General features: G+C 44.6%; 1 protein-coding gene and 1 long non-coding RNA gene across 3 annotated transcripts in view; both read right to left on the bottom strand.

Moving 5' to 3' along the window:
• Positions 1-2,223: 2,223 nt before the first annotated feature.
• LOC119922899 lies at positions 2,224-9,313 on the bottom strand. The gene is made up of 4 exons (XR_005448735.1): positions 9,105-9,313; positions 6,652-6,701; positions 5,922-5,985; positions 2,224-2,514 (listed from the first exon to the last, which is right to left on the bottom strand). It is a non-coding gene; the product is annotated as an uncharacterized LOC119922899 (long non-coding RNA).
• A 3,259-nt stretch (positions 9,314-12,572) lies between these two features.
• Positions 12,573-20,713, bottom strand: part of LIN54 (lin-54 DREAM MuvB core complex component) — a 75,623-nt gene continuing 67,482 nt past the window's right edge. For both annotated transcript variants that reach the window (XM_038742503.1, XM_038742504.1), the window contains exons 12-13: positions 17,406-17,608; positions 12,573-15,212 (exon numbers count right to left, since the gene is read on the bottom strand). In XM_038742503.1, coding sequence (XP_038598431.1) covers positions 15,011-15,212; positions 17,406-17,608 — 405 coding nt within the window. In that variant the 3' untranslated portion in view covers positions 12,573-15,010. The remainder of the gene's footprint in view (positions 15,213-17,405; positions 17,609-20,713) is intronic.

Below are 20,713 nucleotides of genomic sequence, written 5' to 3'. Positions count from 1 at the left end.
CACTTGGGAGAGTACAATAGAATCAGTAGACATCTTTACCTTCAAACCTAGTAGATTCACTAAAATTAATTATAGGAGGAAGTACTAGAATATAGATAGGCACCTAAGTGCTATGAGTGTGCATTCTGTGTTGAGAAGGTGCTGAAATTTTGGGGATATAAGATGGGTAGCTCAGAAATCAATTAGGGCCTAAGCACTGAAGTAGGTACAAAATAGGGTTGGGCACAGTCCATCTCACATGGGCCTCAGTCTTAATCCCCATTTTACAGATGAGGTAACTGAGGCAGAGAAAGTAATAATAATAATGGTACTTGTTAAGCACTTACTACGTGCCAAGCAGTTTTAAATGCTAGGGTAGATACAAGTTAATCAGGTTGGAGATAGTCCCTGGCCCACATGGGGCTCACAGTCTTAATCCCCCTTTCACAGGTAACTGAGGCACAAAGAAGTGAAATGACTTGGCCAAGGCCAGGCAGCAGACATGTGGAGCCAGGATGAGAACCCAGGTCTGACTCCCAGCCCCATGCTCTAACCATTAAGCCACACTGCTTCTCCAGTGACTTGCCCAAGGTCACACAGCAGACAAGTGGCCAAGTTGGGATTAGAACCCAGGCCCTTTGACTCCCAAGCCTGTGCTTTCCACTAGGTGATGGGAAATTAGGACAGAGTAGAGTCTGTTGGAAGCAGCAGGTTGAAGATGTTTGAATAGGAGAGAGAAATGGAGGGATAGCTAAATTGGTCAGTGAGGTCGTTTTTAAAGAAAACGGGAAACATGGACATATTTGAGTCATTAAGAACTGTGCCCCTATCTCATCTAGCTCTATGCTGACCCCTTTCTCATCCTCCCTCTCCATATAGGCCAGACTACCACTCTCCCTACTTTCAGAGCCCTATTAAGGTCATAGCTCTTGTATTCCCTTGTGCACTTAGGACATCCCTATTTGGAATGTCCTAATTTCTTTATATTGATGTCTATCTACCCTGCCCCCAACCGCCAGACTGTGAGCTCATTGTGGGCAGGGAATGTCTTTGTCACTGTATTTTACTTTCTCAAATGCTTAGTAATGCTCTGCACAGCAAGCACTCAATTCATCTTCAACACTTTGAGCAATCGAGTCACCCCACACCATGTACGCACATATTAAATTATTTAAGTACCATCATTTCTGCTTCATCACGACTCTATGGATATATTTTCTCAAGAATGCTGTCTTCTGCCATAATCCATAACCTAATGGTTCTTCAGTTATTGTTATGGTCTCTATCCATCTAGCTGCTGGTCTGCCTCTTCCACCACACTTCCCCTGGACTCTTAGCATTAGTGTCTTCTCCAGAGAATTAGTCCTCCTGATTATGTGTCCAGAATGTGCTAATCACACATTTGGAAGGCCAAATAGTCTAGTCATTTGGCCTTCCGAAGACCACATGGGATTAACTTGCTCTAATATCCATTTGTTTGTTTTTTTGGACAGTCCATGGTATTTGCATCAATAAATTACAAATCAAACTATATTATAAAGGCATGGAAGCCAAGTATCCCATATTGCACACAAATTATTTCAAGTTGTGCACTAAGTTTAGGTCCAGTACTCCTTATCCAAGTAGGCACTTTAGACAGCCTAACTTACTCCTCTGGTACAAATGTGTAGGTTCATGTAGGCGCTGTCATCTTACTCCTGGGAGTGGCATGTCCCACTTCTCACCCCAAGCAAATCCTGATTATGGGTTGGAGGGTGGGTGAAGGAATGCAGATGGATGGGAGTCCCTGTCACCAATCCGTTTCAGCTTTCACACTGTTTGCCCAACCCCTCTCTATAGTTTTTTTTACCCACCAACCTCCACTGCAGCCATACCCGGCAGATCAATCAATCCAATTGCATTTTTGAGGGACTACAATTTAACAGAATTGGAAGACACATTTCCTGTCCACAAAGGGCATACGACCTAGAAGGGGAAGATCACACACTAAAGCGAGACTGTTGCTGCTCCTAGTTGCAATGTGTTCTCAAATCTTGGCTGGAGCATTTTCAGTTTGTTGTTTAGGACTTTTTAGTTTAGCAGGAAAGAGAAGGTGTGATTTCCCAATCTTTCACTTTTAACATAGAATGCATGGTTAGCTGCTTGTTCCAGGATTTAACTACCAACATGTTCAACAACAGAACCAAATTCTGAATTTTGAGATTATACCTGCTCTTTAAATCTACGGCATTTAAGACCACCTGATAATTTTGATGGTTTATTGCCAAAATAGTAAAGAAAAGCTATTCAAATATTACTAAGCAGGTTGAATAACTGGTTAGACACTTCTTAGCAGCAACTGGATTTAGCCCTCTTGTTCTCTCTTGTGAAGCCAAGGTTAGATGTTTCCAGAAGGGTGTGGTCCAGTGTTGAAGGCAGCTGAAAGGCTGAAGAATAGGAGTAGAGGCCACCGTATTTGACAAGGTCATCGGACTGGTGACCTTAGAGTAGGACGTTTTTGTCCCCGTTCCAGACTTCAAAACTTACTTTAAGGACCTAAAAAGAGAAATGCTTGTTAGTCTGGAACAAAAATCAACCTTTAATCTATTTAAAAGTAGCCATTAATCAATAAAGAGCACTTACAATGAGTAGGCAGATACGATCCCTGGCTATAAGGAGCTTACAGTCTAGAAGGGTGACAGTAAAATTACAGATGTGTAGGCAAGTGCTATAGGGCTGAGAATGGGCTGAGTATTAAGTGTTTAAAGGTATGGATCCAAGAGCCTAGGCAAATGAAGAAGAGAAAGGGAGTAGAGGGAATGAGGACTTAGTCAAGGAAGGCCTCTTGGAGGTCAGATTATAGTAAGGCTGTAAAGGTGGGGAGGATAGTTGTCTGTAGTACATGACGGGGGACAGAGTTTCAGGGCAGAGAGAGGATGTGGGCAAGGGATTGGTGCTGAGATAGACAAGATCAAGGTACACTGGGTAGTTTGGGGTTAAGAGGCATGTGTGCAGGCTGGCTTGTAGCAGGAAATCAGTGAGGTAAAGGTAGGAAGGGGTGAGCTAACAATGATTTAAAGACAGTGATAAGAAGTTTCTGAGCCAGGCAGAGTGAAGTAAGGAGTGGGGATCAAAAAGAGATTTGGAGGAGAGGAAGTGGAGACAACAAGGGCAGACAACTCACTCAAGGAGTTTGGAGACTATACTTCACGCTGCTGCCCAGATCATCTTTGTGCAGAAATGCTCTGGGCATGTTACTTCCCTCCTCAAAAATCTCCAGTGGCTAATAATCAACCTACCCGTCAGGCAAAAACTCCTCACTCTTGGCTTTAAGGCTCTCCATCACCTCGCCCCCACCTACCTCACCTCCCTTCTTTCCTTCTCCAGCCCAGCCCGCACCCTCCACTCCTCTGCCACTAACCTCCTCACTGTTCCTCATTCTCGCCTGTCCCGCCATCTACCCCCAGCCCACGTCCTCCCCCTGGCCCGGAATGCCCTTCCTCTGCACATCTGCCAAGCTAGCTCTCTTCCTCCCTTCGAAATCCTACTGAGGGCTCCCCTCCTCCAGGAGGCCTTCCCAGACTGAGCCCCCCCATTCCTCTCCCCCTCCCCCCCACCCTACCTCCTTCCCCTCCCCACAGCACCTGTATATGTTTGTACATATTTATTACTCTATTGATTTATTTTACTTGTACATATTTACTATTCTATTTATTTTATTTTGTTAATGCTTTGTTGCCTCCCCCTTCTAGACTGTGAGCCTGCTGTTGGGTAGGGACTGTCTCTATATGTTGCCAACTTGTACTTCCCAAGCGCTTAGTACAGTGCTCTGCACACAGTAAGCGCTCAATAAATATTATTGAATGAATGAATGAGGAATGCTAGGAGTGAGATGGTGCAATAACTGGAGGGAGCCGTCAAGTCTCTATTTTGGATAGAGACATGGGCATGTCTGAAAGCAGTGAAAAAATGTCACTGGAAGTGTAAAGTTGAAGATAATAATAACAATGATGGCATTTGTTATGCGCTTACTATGTGTGCAGCATTGTTCTAAGTGCTGGGGTGGATACACGGTGATCAGGTTGTCCCACCTGGGGCTCAAAGTCTTATTCCCCATTTCACAGATGAGGTAGCTGTCAGGGAGGGGAGGAAGGAGGGCCCTAGCACTTTGATACGGAGCTAAGGGATGGGACCGGAGGTGCAGGTAGAAGGGACTGATTTTAAGAGAAGGCAGATTTCCTCTTGAAAGATGGTAAAGTAGAAGGGGCAGAAGGAGGGACTTGAGATGAGCAGGGGAGATTTTAGGGAGATCATGCCCGATGATTTCAATTTTTTCAATGGCGTACATGGCCAGGTTATTAGGAGCAAGAGATATGGGGGGGGGGGGGTGCGGAGGAGACAGGGTATTTGAGGAGGGAGTTAAACGTCTGAAATCATGAGTGCAGGCAGTGGGAGCCCGAGGACAAGGGTTCTAATCCCACCATGCCATTTGACTGCTGTGCGACCTTGGACAAGTCACTTCACTTCTCTGTGTCTGTTTCCTCACCCGTAAAATGGATAATACCTGCTCTCCCTCATTCATTCAATCGTATTTATTGAGCGCTTACTGTGTGCATATTTAGATGGTGAGCTCCTTCTGGGACAGGGACCGTGCCTGGCCTGTACCTTGCATATATACACAGAGCAGGCACTCAAACATCACATTTGAATGTAAGACCAGAGAATGATAAAGCACCAGTGAAAAAAATCCAGAAAAGAAATGGAATGAGAGGTATGCAATCACGTATATACTGAGCTCTTACTGTGTGCAGAATATTCACTAGATGTTTGGGGGAGTACAACATTAACAGAGATGTCTACAGAGAAGGATACAGACATTAATGTAAATAAATTATAGATATGCACACAAGTGTGGGGCTGAGTGTGGGGTGAATAAAGGGTGCAAATCCAAGTGCAATGGTGACAAAGGGAGTGGGAGAAGAGGAAATGAATGAAGGCTTAGTCAGGGAAGGTCTCTTGAAGACCTCTTGAAGAGAAGCAGCATGGCTCAGTGGAAAGAGCCCGGGCTTGGGAGTCAGATCAGGGGTTCAAATCCCAGCTCCGCCACGTCTGCTGTGTGATCTTGGGCAAGTCATTTCACTTCTCTGAGCCTCAGTTACCTCACCTGTAAAATGGGGATTAAGACTGTGAGCCCCACGTGGGACAACCTGATCACCTTGTATCTCCTCGTGCTTAGAACAGTGCTTTGCACATAGTAAGTGCTTAAATGCCATCACCAACATCATGTGTTTTTAATAAGGTTTTGAAACAGGGGACAATGATCATCTGTTGGATATGAGAAAGGGCGTTTCAAACCAAAGGCAGGATGTAGTGAAGAGGTAGATGAGACCAGTTTACAGTGAACACGTGGGCATTAGAATGCTTGTCTAAATCACCCCAAGTGAACAATACGTGATGGAATTTATTAAACACCGTGCTAAAAAGTGGGGTAGGCACAAGATAAGCACTGTAGCTCAGCAGAAAGAGCATGAGCGTGGGAACCAGGGGACCTGACCAATCTAATCCCAGCCATTTGCCTGCTGGGTGACTTTGGATAACTTCTTTGTGCCTCAGTTTCCTCATCTGCAATCTGGGAATTAAATACCCATTCTCCCCCCTACTTAAAAACTGTGAGCCCCGTGTGAGACAGGGACTGACTCTGACCTGATTATCTTGTATCTTCCCCAGTGTGTCATATAGTGCATAAAAAATGCCACATTATAACCCAACACTCCTGTCTACCACAAGGTCACACTGCCAGCGCATTTCTACTTCTGCAGAATATACATGGCATCAAAAACTAAGTCAACACACTGCAAGTTCTATTGTTTTCAGAAAGTTAATCCTTAATAATGAAAACAATAAAATCAGATATTGAAGTGAATGTAAATGACATATGATCAGTCCAATCCCAAATTACTTACGATGAAATAATAGCAGCTGTCTTTATTTTTCGCTTGGGTACACTTGCAGGTGTTCAGTACTGACCTTTACAAACAAAAATAAAAATTTTCATTTTTAGAGTTTAAAAAGTTCTTACTCTCTCAGATGATAGTCCTAGAAGGAGAAGTGCTAGTAATTTTGTCTAAAATTCAAAAACCACTTTTGAAAGACCATGTCCTCATCCATATATAATAATCACAGCAAGTCATGATGTGAACAGCAGTGAAAATATTTTAATCATCGGACATATCGAAAAACTTTCATTTAAAAATCAATGTTCTAAAAGACATAGGGTAAATAAACGTGGGTAAAACACCAACAACATTCTCTCTTTTTATGGTATATGTTAAGTGGTCACTGTGTGGCAGGCACAGTACTAAGTGCTGGGGCAGCTTCAAGATAATCAAGTTGGTCACAGTCCATGACCCATGTGGGAGCCATTTTACAGATGAGGTTGAGTGACTTGCCCAAGGCCACAGAGCAGACTCGTGGCAGAGCTGAGTCCCAGGCCCCTGCTCTTTCTATTAGGCCACGCTGCTTCTTTCATTACAATTACGTAAAGTTACATAACATTCTCGTATCATATAAATCAGAAGCCCAATTTACAGATTATAAAAGCCAGTTGATTAATTTCCCATTTCCCCCTCTCCAAAATTTAATCCACCGTATCTTTTTAAGATATTTTACAACATGCTTCTCTATGCCACCCACCTGCACATTTAAGGAGGCACCTCCAAAGTGCATCTTCTTTCTGCTAATTTCTGCAAAGACAATTGGAAAAAATTAAGTTTGCCACACCACAGCATTCTTGAAAAAAACTGAAGCGATCGGATTATCATTAAATCAGGGTTACATATCCTCATTCAGACATAAAATAATCAGTTGCTCATAATGTGAACAGCAGTAAAGAAGGTTTAATCACCGGATATGAACGAAACTTCACAAAATAAAATAATCGACTACGGTCCATCTAAACCCAAACACACTACCTTCCGTTTGTTGATCGTCGGTTTATGACCTGATTCAGGGGGCAGCGGTTTATATCACAATTCCCACCAGGCCTTTATTCTGGCCCGTGACCCCGAATGGGGATTTTCGGCTTTCCTCTTTGTTTCGAGAATCCCGGCCAGGTGGATGGGGCACGGGCCTGGGATTCAGAAGCTCCTGGGGTCTAATCCCGACTCCGGCCACATGCCTGCTGTGTGACCTTGGTCAAGTCACTTCGGTTCTCTGGGCTTCATAAAATGGCGATGGAGGCCGTGGGCCCCACGTGGGACAGGGACTGTATCCAACCCGATTTGCTTATATCCACCCCAGCGCTTAGCAAATACCATTCTTAATTATCTCCTGGTCCCCTTTGTCTGGCTCCTCACTTCCACTGTTAGTAACGTTTACCACCAAGAAAAACACGTAGGTCAAACTGCTGGGGTAAATGCAAAAAAATTTTAACTGGGGAACCAAAATCACACGTGAACACGACGAAGGCAAGTTCAAATGAGGCACAGTGAAATCTATAATAACAATTTAAACGGACCCGGGGCGGCGGTCACCGTTGCACACCGCGGCCCCGGATTCAAATAATCGATTTATGAAACTTCCTCCTCAGTCTGTATAATTACCGCCCCAAATACCGGCAAGAAAGCTATTACAGCTACAATGATTTCAAACAGGCGAACCCAATGTGGACATTAAAACGGATCATCTTGCTTGTAATAATAATAAGCCCGTTGTTGGGTAGGAACCGTCTCTATGTTGCCGACTTGTACTTCCCAAGCGCTTAGCACAGTGCTCTGCACACAGTAAGCGCTCAATACGATTGACTGAATAAAAGCGCTTAGTCCAGTGCTCTGCACACAGTAAACGCTCAATACGATTGAATGAATGAGTATAAGCGCTTAGTCCAGTGCTCTGCACACAGTAAACGCTCAATGCGACTGAATGAATAAAAGTGCTTAGTCCAGTGCTCTGCACACGGTAAACCCTCTATACGGTTGAATGAATGAGTAAAAGCGCTTAGCCCAGTGCTCTGCACCCAGTAAGCGCTCATTATGACTGAATGAATAAAAGCGTTTAGTCCAGTGCTCTGCACACAGTAAGCGCTCAATAAATACGACGGAATAAAAGCGCTTAGTCCAGTGCTCCGCAAACAGTAAAAGCTCAATACGATTGAATGAATGAGTAAAAGCGCTTAGTCCAGTGTTCTGCACACAGTAAGCGCTCAATACGATTGAATGAATGAGTAAAAGCGATTAGTCCAGTGCTCTGCATACAGTAAGCGCTCAATATGACTGAATGAATGAATAAAAGCGCTTAGGCCAGTGCTCTGCACACAATAAGCGCTCAATAAATACGACGGAATAAATAAAAGCAATTAGTCCAGTGCTCTGCACAGTAAGCGCTCAATACGATTGAATGAATGAGTAAAAGCGCTTAGTCCAGTGCTCTGCCCACAGTAAGCGCTCAATAAATACGACGGAATGAATGAATAAAAGCGCTTAGCCCAGTGCTCTGCACACAGTAAACCCTCAATACGGCTGAATGAGGGAAAGCACTTAGTCCAGTACTATGCCCACAGTAAGCGCTCAATAAATACGACGGAATGAATGAATAAAAGCGCTTAGTCCAGTGCTCTGCACACAGTAAACCCTCAATACGGCTGAATGAGGAAAAGCACTTAGTCCAGTACTATGCCCACAATAAGCGCTCAATAAATACGACGGAATGAATGAATAAAAGCGCTTAGTCCAGTGCTCTGCACACAGTAAACCCTCAATACGGCTGAATGAGGAAAAGCACTTAGTCCAGTACTATGCCCACAGTAAGCGCTCAATAAATACAACGGAATGAATGAATAAAAGCGCTTAGCCCAGTGCTCTGCACACAGTAAACCCTCAATACGGTTGAATGAATAAAAGCACTTAGTCCAGTGCTCTGGCCACAGTAAGCGCTCAATAAATAAGACTGAATGAGTAAAAGCGCTTAGTCCAGTGCTCTGCACACAGTAAGCGCTCAATAAATACGACTGGATGAATGAGCTGACGCCGAACAAAAGCCGTAATTGCTAACCAGATCTCGATGAATCCCTGCTTAGGCTAGAGACCCAGTTTTTTTTTTTCCTCATCACTCCCGTCTCGCTCTCCATGCCCGCGTGCCTGGATACTGACCGTTTCCACCGGCCCCATCTTAAGTTTTCCCCAATTCAGGCCAGCCCGAGCCGAGAGGGGAACGGATAGTCCGCGGACATCGTCGGCGAAGGGCGGCCGTACTTCCCCCTCCTCATCCTGGGGGGCTCCGTTTCGATCCGGTGCCGGATGGAGGCCGATTGAGCGGCGGTTGCTCCCGCCATGGCGCTGCAGGCCGCAGGCCCACCCGGGCGTTGCTCTGGAAACCGCCGCGAGGCTGACGAGAGGGAGCGCGCGCGCTCAGCGGAGCCCAATAACACCCTCTCCTATTGGCTAACAGGGCGACGGCGCCGCCGCCGATTGGCTACTCTAGGGTCTCCGAGGCGGCCAATCAGGGGTGACGGTTCGAGCGGGCCCTCTGGCCTTGGTAGGCTCAAGGCCCGCCTGACAGAACTAGGCCCTATTTCTCAGACTCCAGCGGTTAGAGCAGTGCTTTCGTTCATTCAGTCGTATTTATTAATAATAATAATGGCATTTATTAAGCGCTTACTATGTGCAAAGCACTGTTCTAAGCGCTGGGGAAGTTACAAGGTGATCAGGTTGTCCCACGGGGGGCTCACAGTCTTACCCCCCATTTTCCAGATGAGGTAACTGGGGCCCAGAGAAGTGAAATGACTTGCCCAAAGTCACACAGCTGACAAGTGCGGAGCCGGGATTTGAACCCATGGCCTCAGACTCCAAAGCCCGGGCTCTTTCCACTGAGCCACGCTGCTTCTCGAGCGCTTTATTGAGCGCTTACTGTGTGCAGAGCACTGTAGTGAGCGCTTGGGAAGTACAAGTTGGCAACGTATAAAGTCCCTATCCCAAAAACGGGCTCACAGTCTTTAGTAAGCGCATAATAATAATAATGGAATTTATTATGCACTTACTGTGTGCAAATCAATCGTATTTATTGAGCGCTTACTGTGTGCAGAGCACTGGACTAAGCGCTTGGGATGTACAAGTTGGCAACATATAGAGACAGTCCCTACCCAACAGTGGGCTCACAGTCTAGAAGGGGGAGACAGAGAACAAAACCAAACATATTAACAAAATAGAATAGATATGTACAAGTAAAATAAATAGAGTAATAAATATGCACAAACATATATACAGGTGCTGTGGGGAAGGGAAGGAGGTATGATGGTGGGGATGGAGAGGGGAATGGAGAGAGGGGATGCAAAGCACTGTTCTAAGCACTGGGGAGGCTACAAGGTGATCAGGTTGGCCCCCAGGGGTTCACAGTCAATCCCCATTTTACAGATGAGGCAACTGACTTACAGAGAAGTGAAGTGACTTGCCCAAAGCCACACAGCTGACAAGTGCTGGAGTCGGAATTTGAACCCATGACCACTGACTCCAAAGCCCGTGCTCTTTCCACTGAGCCACGCTACTTCTCAACAAATACCATCATTATTATTCTGCCTTCCTTCTCTGGGCCTTAGTCACCTCATCTGTAAAATGGGGATCAAGGCTGCGAGACCCACCTGAGGTAACCTGATTACCTTGTATCTCCCCTCCCCCCAACCAAGTGCTTAGAACAGTGCTTGGCACATAGTAAGCACTTAAATACCATTATTATTCTTGGTGCCTCAGTCACCTCATCTGTAAAATGGGGATTAAGGCTGCGAGCCCCACGTGTGACAACCTGATTACCTTGTATCCCCCCCGCCCCACCCCCAGTGCTTAGAACAGTATTCTACGCATAGTAAGTGCTTAAATAATAGTATATGTTAAGCACTGTTCTAAGCACTGGGGTGGATAGATGCTAATCAGGTGGGACACAGTCCCTGTCCCCCTTGGGGCTCACAGTGTGAATCCTCATTTTACAGATTAGGTCACTGAAGCCTGGAAGTTGACTGACTTGGCCAAGGTCGCAGAGCAGGCAAGCAGTGGAGGTCACAATAATACTAATAATGACTGTATTTGTTAAGCCCTTACTATGTGTCGAACACTGTTCTAAGTGCTGGGGAAAGATACAAGGTAATCAGGTTGCCCAACGTGGGGCTCACAAACTTAATCCCCATTTTACAGATGAGGTCACTGAGGCACAGAGAAGTTAAGTGACTTGCCCAAGGTCACACAGCTAAGTGGCAGAGTCTGGATTAGAAACCCAGGTCCTTCTGATTCCCAAGCCCGTGCTTTATCCACTAGGCCCTCCGCTTCCCACTTGAGCATGCATTTGCCCAGAAGGATAGACTGGCCCTTTGCCTGTGCTTGCAGACCTCTCCTCCCTCCCTTTGGTTAAAATCACAACCCTTCCCCTCCTTGAAAGTCCCCTAAAAAGTTACTCCTGGTCATGTCACTTGTCTTTGTGGGCAGGTAACATTCTGCTTCTGTTGTATTTTCCCAAGCCAATAAGACCCCTGGTAAGAGCTTTCGGTTTTCTGTCAATAGCTAAATTTCACTGTTTTTGGCAAGGCGGCTCCCAACCCTAATGCAGCCAATGTGAATTCCACTCAATGGTGGCTGAGGAGTAATAATGATAATAATAAAAACCCCAATAGCAACATTTTAAAAGTTTTCTTCCTAAGCCCTGGGCTAGTTACATAAAAATCAGATTGGTCATAGGCCCTAATCCCCACGGTGGGCATTACATGTCTAAACTGAGACACAGAAACCTGATTAGCTTACATCTACCCTAGCACTTAGTACAGCACCTGGTACATTCACTTATTCAATGGTATTTATTGAGTGCTTAATGTGTGCAGAGCACTGTACTAAGCGCTTGGGAGAGTACAACAATAAACACACACAACCCCTGCCCACAACGAGCTTACAGTGTAGAAGCACTTAACAAATACCATTAAAAAATAAAAGTTAAATGACTTAACTCAAGGTCACTCAGCTGGCAAGTAGCAGAATCGGGACCAGAATCTGGGTCTCGGGTCTCCTGACTCCCAGTGATGTGCTCTTTCCACTAAACCATTCCTCCTCCTGGCCTCAAATACTTAAAAAAGAGTATTTGCTAAGCACTTACTAGGTGCCAACCAGTGTTCTAAGAGCTGGGGTAGATACAAGTTAATCAGATTGGACACAGTCCCTTGTGCCTTCTCCAAGGAGTACACATCCTGCACCTGTAGACTGCACCCACTTTCCCTGCAGCTAACTCACAATGTATGCTGTTGGCTACTTTGGGGCCTGGATCTCTGGGGATGACTCAGTGTAACCAACCATCCACTCCAGAAAAAAAGCAAGCATGTGCTCCCGTGGCGAGAATACCCTGCTGCTTCCTCCTAAACCAGCTAACGTCTGTATAAAGTTGGTACTCTGGCTGAAGTACCATACGGCAATCTCCTTTGTCCCTTATCCCAGTCTATTTTTATGGAATCAGTATGAAAGACAATCCTCAGTAGCTCACACTGATGAAATCCCACCAACAGCATCGTTGTCTTCCAATATGAAGGGCAACTATAAATACGAGGTGAGGTAAACTCAGGAGTTTAGCCAACTAGACACACACAGAAGAGATCATTTTTAAAGAACAGTATAAATGTTTATTCCTTTGTGATTTATCTTACTTTGTCTTTATAATATAGAAAACTGTATTTATTGAACAGGTCTAGTAAATATAAATTTTATTTTTCTACCTTTAGATGTAAACTGAACTAGAAAATGATACCCTCTGCCCACCCCCAATATCTGTCGTGTTCAGCAATTTGATACCAATGGCTAGGTACAAAAAGAAAGAGTTTAGTCAACACTAATCAGAGGGAAATGCTTAATATTCCAATAGCCTGTTGAAAACTTTTAGACCAAAGGGCACTGAACTGCACCTTCATGTCTTTACAACAAAAACATCAAAAACATACTATACATAATCTACAACTGTAATCCAAATTTCACAAACATTTTCTGCATACCGTTTATAAATACACATCACAAAGGTGCAATGAGAATAAAACACAGAATATAAGACACACAGAGGGCTTAGTTGGAGCCCCCCAAAAGTATTGCAACCTTTTCAAAAATAGCTTGATTAGGGAATTACTTTATCCACTTACACTAATTTACATTTATACAAACCTTAGCTGGACATACTAGGCTGAATCATTAATAATATCTGCATTATCTACATTTAAAGTTACTGCACGGTAATTTGTAAGTCAACCCCGCCACCCCCGCCCCAAAATAAGATATCCTTTACTAAATATGGATTCCTTCTTAGGGTGGTTTAAATGGATACATTCTACACATTGCTGCTCATACAAGTGCAAACTGTAGCCCTTCTAACTTAAAAACTATAGGTATTTTAAAGAACTTTTAATCTTGTAATTTTCAAGAAGAGATATTTTAACCAAATATCAGATTCCAACATGATTATTTTGTTTCAGAAGATCTCAAGTCCTGGGACAACAGGTTCTCTGATAAGTTCTGAGTTAAAAATTACCTAGGTCCTTAGAGCTACTATCTGAAAAATCTCAGACTGCCAAGATTCCTTACAGCCCCCTCTCATTTACAGAGTTGATTTGGAGAGTCCTGATAACCATATAATGCATTCGAAGACCATGAGCTAAAATAAAGCTAGATTAAATTGCCCTTTAAAAAAAGGTTAGACTGTGAAAGATCCATCAGGAGTCATACTGCAAATCAGATTCTTTGATTCATTTGGACAGACTTTGATCAGGGCGACTAATATGATTATCAAAAAACCTCATTGTTTCGATAAGAAAAAGAAAACCCACCCAAGCGAGAGCGCTTTAGGGGGCCGGTTTTAAGAGCTCGACCCTATTAGCCTGAGTCCTCCTTGGCTTGAGCCTGACAGGAACCTTTTCTTACTTTTTAATGCAGCCCCTACTGCTCAGGCAAAGTCAATGTGGCCTGGGCCCCACCCTGGAAAAGAACTGCCAGTGGCAGTTGGTCATATCAGGTATAAGTAGTTTCTTTTAAACTCTGACCTCATTTCCCGTGACAAAACCAAAGCCTGGGAGTGACGGGGTCGGGGGAGAAAGAAGAAACATGATATGATGAAATCTTCCTTCCTCCAGCTCCCTCCCTGGTGATACAGCTCTCCGAGCTCGTTTCTGCCCCACTTGGGACTGGTTCCATGCTAACCTAATCCAGCCTAGCTCAGCCCTCCTCATATTCAACTGCTTCACCATCATGTAATCAAGTTCTGCCTAAATCCCAGAGAAAACTCCTACGATCAATACAGAGGACTTTGATTTTTTTTTTCTGTTAAAGCAAGGTATTTAACTCACACAAATAAATGTCTCTTCAATGTCAAGTAAGAAGTTAAGATAAATGAGGATACCACCCAACCAACACTCTGTCATGGGAAATGGAGAAATCTTATAGCACTCCTTATGGTGGAGATGCACTTGCTGTCCGTCCTCTGAAACTTCTTACACTTTTGCTTTTAAAATATTTTAAAAATATTAACACTTTCCACTTTAAATGTCGCCCTTCTAGATATTAACCTTATGACTCAGTCTCTCGCAAGTCCACCCTACCAAGCCAGTGTGAAAAGTACAGTGCTTAAAATTTGATCTAATAGGGAATATTATCTCAACATTTTTTTTATTTTCACTTTTCGTGCCTGTTCGGACATCTGCTCCTAAGCAATGGCAGTTTTCCTTTCTTCCATTTTGAACAAATTGATGCAATGCTATCCGCTGAAAATAAGATAAGACAATAATTTACAAATGCTCTTCAGTCATTCTGAACAACAGAACCCAAGCAAGTTAAAAGCTGTACAAACACAAAGAAAATTTTACCCTAATAAGATTTAATACTTAAAACAACCCCTTCTTTTAACGTGACTTTAAAATGTCTTCTTTCAATATTATGCATTCTAAATAGTTTTCGAATAAGCACTGGACTAACAAAGAAGCATTATTGTATCACACTCTCCTAGAAAACTAGGTGTCCCTGTGCCTTGACATTTTTATACCGTCTCTGTGAAGGAATTAACAATTCATGGTACAAGGATCACTTTTGGCCTTTCCTGCTGAGTGAATGATTCTCATCAAACAGCGTCCAAACTCCTCTAGTACCATCCGTTCTGCCGCTGCCTTGGACTTTCCTTTCTTCTCTGCCTGCTCAGCTTGGGCAAGGAGGCAGCTGCATGTTGCTTCGGCCACTTCCTTGGTTACGAATGTAAATGGTAATCTGAAAAAGAAAAGCAGCTTCAGTGTTTGTGAAAAGAAGAAAAAAAAACCATACTTGCAATGCTGGACTTGGCTTAAACTTTTAGAACACCCAATTAGACTAGCCATGGTAGCTACTGAGTGTGAGGCCCTGTATTCATTCATCCAATCGTATTTATTGAGTGCTTACTGTGTGCACAGCACTGGACTAAGCGCTTGGGAAGTACAAGTTGGCAACATATAAAGATGGTCCCTCCCCTTCTAGACTGTGAGCCCACTGTTGGGTAGGAACCATCTCTGTAAGCTTGTTGTGGGCAGGGAATGTGTCTATTTTTGTATTGTATTCACCCAAGCGCTTAGTACAGTGCTCTGCACACAGTGCTTAGTAAATATGTTTTAAATGAATGAATGAGTGCCTTAACTGATGATCAGAAGTTTATGATGCAGAGATGAATGGGTAATCAATCTAAAACTATGTTCTGCACACATTTCTCCACTACGGCTTTGGAAGAATAGAGAAATGTGTGCAGAACATAGTTTAGAAAGATGATTTGAGCAGGGGGAGGATGATTTAAGCAGAGGTAAGTGTTGGGAGTTGGTTCTGGAACAAAAACCTAACACGGGAAGCAGTACCCCACTGAACTGCAAATTTCTCAAGGTCAGGGATTGTGTCTACCAACTCAACCATACTCTTCCAAGCTCTTAGTATGGTGCTCTGCCCAAACACTACTACACACACTACTACTAAACACTACTGGTTGAGTGTTCACAATGTAGCCATATTTGAGAGAAATATATTACAGAAGTATTCCAGGTTACAGCCATCCCAATAATTCATCCTGCACTATTTTCTAACATGCTTCAGGACTCATATGTATATATGTTTGTACATATTTATTACTCTATTTATTTATTTTACTTGTACATATCTATTCTACTTATTTTATTTTGTTAGTATGTTTGGTTTTGTTCTCTGTCTCCCCCTTTTAGACTGTGAGCCCACTGTTGGGTAGGGACCGTCTCTATATGTTGCCAACTTGTACTTCCCAAGCGCTTAGGACAGTGCTCTGCACACAGTAAGCGCTCAATAAATACGATTGATTGATTGATTGACAGTCCCTGTCCCACATGGGGCTCACAGTCTCGAACATCGTTTCACAAATGAAGGAATTGATGCCCTAGGAACTGAAATGACTTGCCTGAGGTCACCCAACAGACAAGCGGCAGAGACAGGATTAGAACCCGTGACCTTCTCCCAGGCCCGTTCTCTATTCAATATATCATGCCACTTTGGGGAGTCAGAAGGTCATGGGTTCTAATCCCAGCTCCACCACTTGCCCGCTGTGTGACCCTGGGCAAGTCCCTTTACTTCTCTGTGCCTTAGTTTTCTCATCTGTAAAATGGGGATTAAGACTTTGAGTGTTATGTGGGACAGGAACTGTGTCCGACCTAATTATCTTGTATCTACCCCAGTGCTTAGAACAGTGCCTGACACATACTAAGCGCTTAACAAATACCATTATTATGGTTACACTCAATAAGTAATTTGTGCATTTTGTTGTTCACTTTTGAAGTCTGCATGTCCTGCATCATAAATATATATTGACTAATGTCTCAATTAGATTATTCAAGGGGGTGAGTTAATGGCACTCAGAGGACTCGACAAGTTTTTCTGTGCAGGTACTAAACCTTGGAAGCATAGCTACCAACAGATAGCAAATATGAGTACCGATCCAGATATATGTGGGCCCACACAGCAAACATATGGACTCTTCCAGCATCCTGGAGAGTAACTAACTTAGTATTTGCTGTCCCCTTTCTGTTTCGAGCAGCCACATCCACAACATCCTGGATCATCAAGTGATGGGTGTGGAGTCTCCCAACTAAACTGACAGTTGTGTCTTCAGGCCTGAGATTTCAGGACCAAGAAACTTGCAGAAAGGAATTGGTCACGGTGTGAAGGCTCTCATCCCTGCCAGTCACGTTCCCACTAGGGCCCGAGGTGCAGTGAGTAAAGAGGCAAGCAGGGATATAGTACACAGGGAGTACTTTGGCAGTCTTCGTCCACATTAGCCTGCTAGAGGCAGAGAACAAAGACCAGAACCCGGGTCTCCCGATTCCCAAAGTGGTGTTCCTTCCACTGGGCCAACATCAGGGCTGGGGAGGAGAGAAGGAAACAGCTACAGGGAAATTAACGGTCCCGCCATTTACTCACTTTCCCCCGCCACTTGTCGATGTTGGGGTTGGTCTGGTAAGCAGGTCTGAAATTTGCGAGGATAACTTTGTTTTTGCTGCTGTCTGCTGTTGCACCCTTACTTCTGCAGCATCTGCCAAGTGCATCAATGTTTTTCGCTCTGGACTTTCTTCAAAGTTTTTGCATCCAATACATTTACAGATGGAGGAACACATTATTTTTGCCTTTAAAAAAATCCAACAAAGAAGAATGAAACTTTGATCAACTCAACAGCTGAGACACAATACAAAACTCAGGCAATATTTAATATTTGGAGTGGCAAATCTATGGTTTATGGAGAGTTTAAACAAACACCACCCAAGAATCAAATCTATGGTTTCCTCAATGCCAGGGGACAGAGCTGGCACGGAGGAGGGAGAGGCAGAAAAGGTGAAAGAGGAGATGCAGCAATGGGAGAGGCAAGATGATCAGTTGAGGATAAAAGCCAACTTCTTGTTTGGAGTACTGGTGGAGATGGGGTAAGGGGAGGGGTGGGCATGGTGAAGTTGATGAGAAGTTCCATGGCCCAGTGGAAAGACTCATCTGGACTTTAACCCCAGTTCTGTGGGACCTTTCGCAGGCCCTTCCCCTGCCTCCCACCCACTAACAGTGGAAGTTCCTCAAGGTTCAGTTCTGGGCCCCTGTCCCAAGGTGAACCACAGTATCCACCATCTGAGGGTCAAATGCTATCTCGTGACTGCCCAAGCCAGCAAGGTGGAACTCGGAAGTGTGGTCGGGATACCGCCCCCGCAACCAAAACCGCTAGGTTGATGGCCCAAGCCAGAAGTACAAAAGGAGTCCCTCGCCCACGAGCCAATCAAGTCAGGTACGGAGGAGGGCGGAGTCTGGATAAACTGAGGCTGGAAGCCGGAATAGCCTAGAAGCACAGGAGCTAGCTGCAAGTGACCTCTGCCCAGAGGGTCGGGATGCCCGCTGTGACTGTACCGTGGGAGGAGCCGTGGGATGGGTGAGTGTCCCACTGAAAGATCTTGGGGCTGGAAGCTAGGGTGCTTCTCCATGGGCCTGCAACGCATAAATGGATTCCTCCCCGGTGGGAAGCATTTGTGGGTGGTAACTAGCTGCCTTGTCACATGCGAACAAGGCATAAGCGAATTCTTCCCGGGTGGGAAGCATTTGTGGGCGAGACCCAGGTGTTTGGCCACACCCAAGTAACACATGAGTATATTCCTCCTAATAGGAAAGCTTCTAGATCATTAAATAATCATATTCCTTCCATAAGGGGGCTCCCGAAAGAGAAGTTCAATTCGCCCCATACAAAATAAATATATGATTATATCCTTTGCAAAAGGGAAGCTCAATTCAACTCACAGAATACATTTTGTACAAAACTAAGCCTTTCTGCTCTGGTCTCTCTCGCCGCACCAATTCTGAAATGAACCCGTCCCCTAGGTGCCAGGTGACAGCCCCCTTCTGTTCTCCATTTATACCCATTCCCTTGGATAACTCACTCGTTCCACAGCTTCAACTACCATCTCCGCTCTGATGATTCCCAAATAGACCTCTCCACACCTGATCTGTCTCCTTCTCTACAGTCTCACATTTCTGCCCGCCTCCAGGACAATCTTGCTTGGATGTCCCGCCGATACCTTTTTTTTTTTTTTTTGTATTTGTTCAGCACTTACTATGTGCAAGGCACTGAACTATAGACCCCTGGCCCACATCCTACCGCTAATCCAGAATGCCCTCCAAACTAGCACACTTCCCCTCTTCAAAGCCCTACTTAAAGCTCACCTCCTCCAGGAAGCCTTCCCAGACTGAGCCCCCCTTTTCCTCTGCTCCTCCTCCCCTCCCCATCGCCCCAACTCTCTCCCTCTGCTCTACCCCCGCTCCGCACCCCAAAGCACTTGGGTATATATGTACATATTTATTATTCTATTTTAATGATGTGTATAATTCTATTCATTTATATTGATGCTATTGATGCCTGTCTACTCGTTTTGTTTTGTTTTCTGTCGCCCTCCTTCTAGACTCAATTGGGCCCATTGTTGGGTACAGATTGTCTCTATTTTTTGTGGAATTTTACTTTCCAAGCGCTAAGTACAGTGCTCTGCACACAGTAAGCACTCAATAAATTTGATTGAATGAATGAATGAATACTAAGCATTGGAACACCTCAAACTTAACATGTCCAAAACAGAACTTCTTACCTTCCCACCCAAGCCCTGCCCTTCCCCTGACTTTCCCATTACCGTAGACGGTACTACCATCCTCCCTGGCCTACAAGCCTGTAACCTTGGCATTATCCTCAAATCATCTCTCTCATTCAACCCACATTTCAATCTTTCACTAAACCCTGTTGATTCAACCTTCACAACATTGCTAAAATCTGCCCTTTTCTCTCCAAACTGCTACTCCATTAATCCAAGCATTTATCCTACTCCGCCTTGACTACTGTATCAGCCGCCTTTCTGACCTCCCTGCCTCCTGTCTCTTCCCGCTCCAGTCCACACAGCACTCTGCTGTCTGGATCATTTTTCTACAAAAATGTTCAGTCCATGTTTCCCCATGTTGTGGTGGTTGGCCCATCCACCTCTGCACCATGCCCCACCACCTCACCTCGCTATTCTCCTACTACAACCCAGCCCGTACACTTTGCCAACTTACTCAATGTACCTAGAGTTTGTCTATCTCACCACCGACCTCTTGCCTGCTTCCTGCCTCTGGCCTAGAAAGCCCTCCCACTTCCCATCTGACAATCACTCTCCCCACCTTCAAAGCCTTTTTGAAGGCACATCAAGAAGGCTTCTCCGATTAGGCCTTCATTTCCTCTTCTCTCACTCTCTTCTTCATCACCCTTGCACTTGGATTTGCACGCTTTATTTACCCCTCCCTTAATCCCACACCATGTATGTACATTGAGAAGCAGCGTGCCTCAGTGGAAAGAGCACGGACTTTGGAGTCAGAGGTCATGGGTTCAAATCCCGGCTCTGCCAATTGTCAGCTGTGTGACTTTGGGAAAGTGACAACTTCTCTGGGCCTCAGTTCCCTCATCTGTAAAATGGGGATTAATGTGAGCCCCCGTGGGACAACCTGATCACCTTGTAATCTCCCCAGCGCTTAGAACGGTGCTTGGCACATAGTAAGCGCTTTAATACATGTCATCATTATTATTATATCCGTAGTTTATTTATATTAATGCCTGTCTCCCCCTCTAACTGTAAGCTCATTGTGGGCACAGAACATGTCCCCAAACTCTGTTATACTGTACTCTCCCACGTGCTCTGCACACAGTAAACACTCAATGGGTTCTAATCCCAGCTCTGCCACTT

Source organism: Tachyglossus aculeatus, unplaced genomic scaffold, assembly GCF_015852505.1.
Source record: "Tachyglossus aculeatus isolate mTacAcu1 unplaced genomic scaffold, mTacAcu1.pri scaffold_12_arrow_ctg1, whole genome shotgun sequence".
Classification (NCBI taxonomy): domain Eukaryota; kingdom Metazoa; phylum Chordata; class Mammalia; order Monotremata; family Tachyglossidae; genus Tachyglossus; species Tachyglossus aculeatus.
The sequence above is the reverse complement of the archived record's forward strand: the minus strand, read 5'-3'. Positions and strand labels throughout refer to the sequence as shown.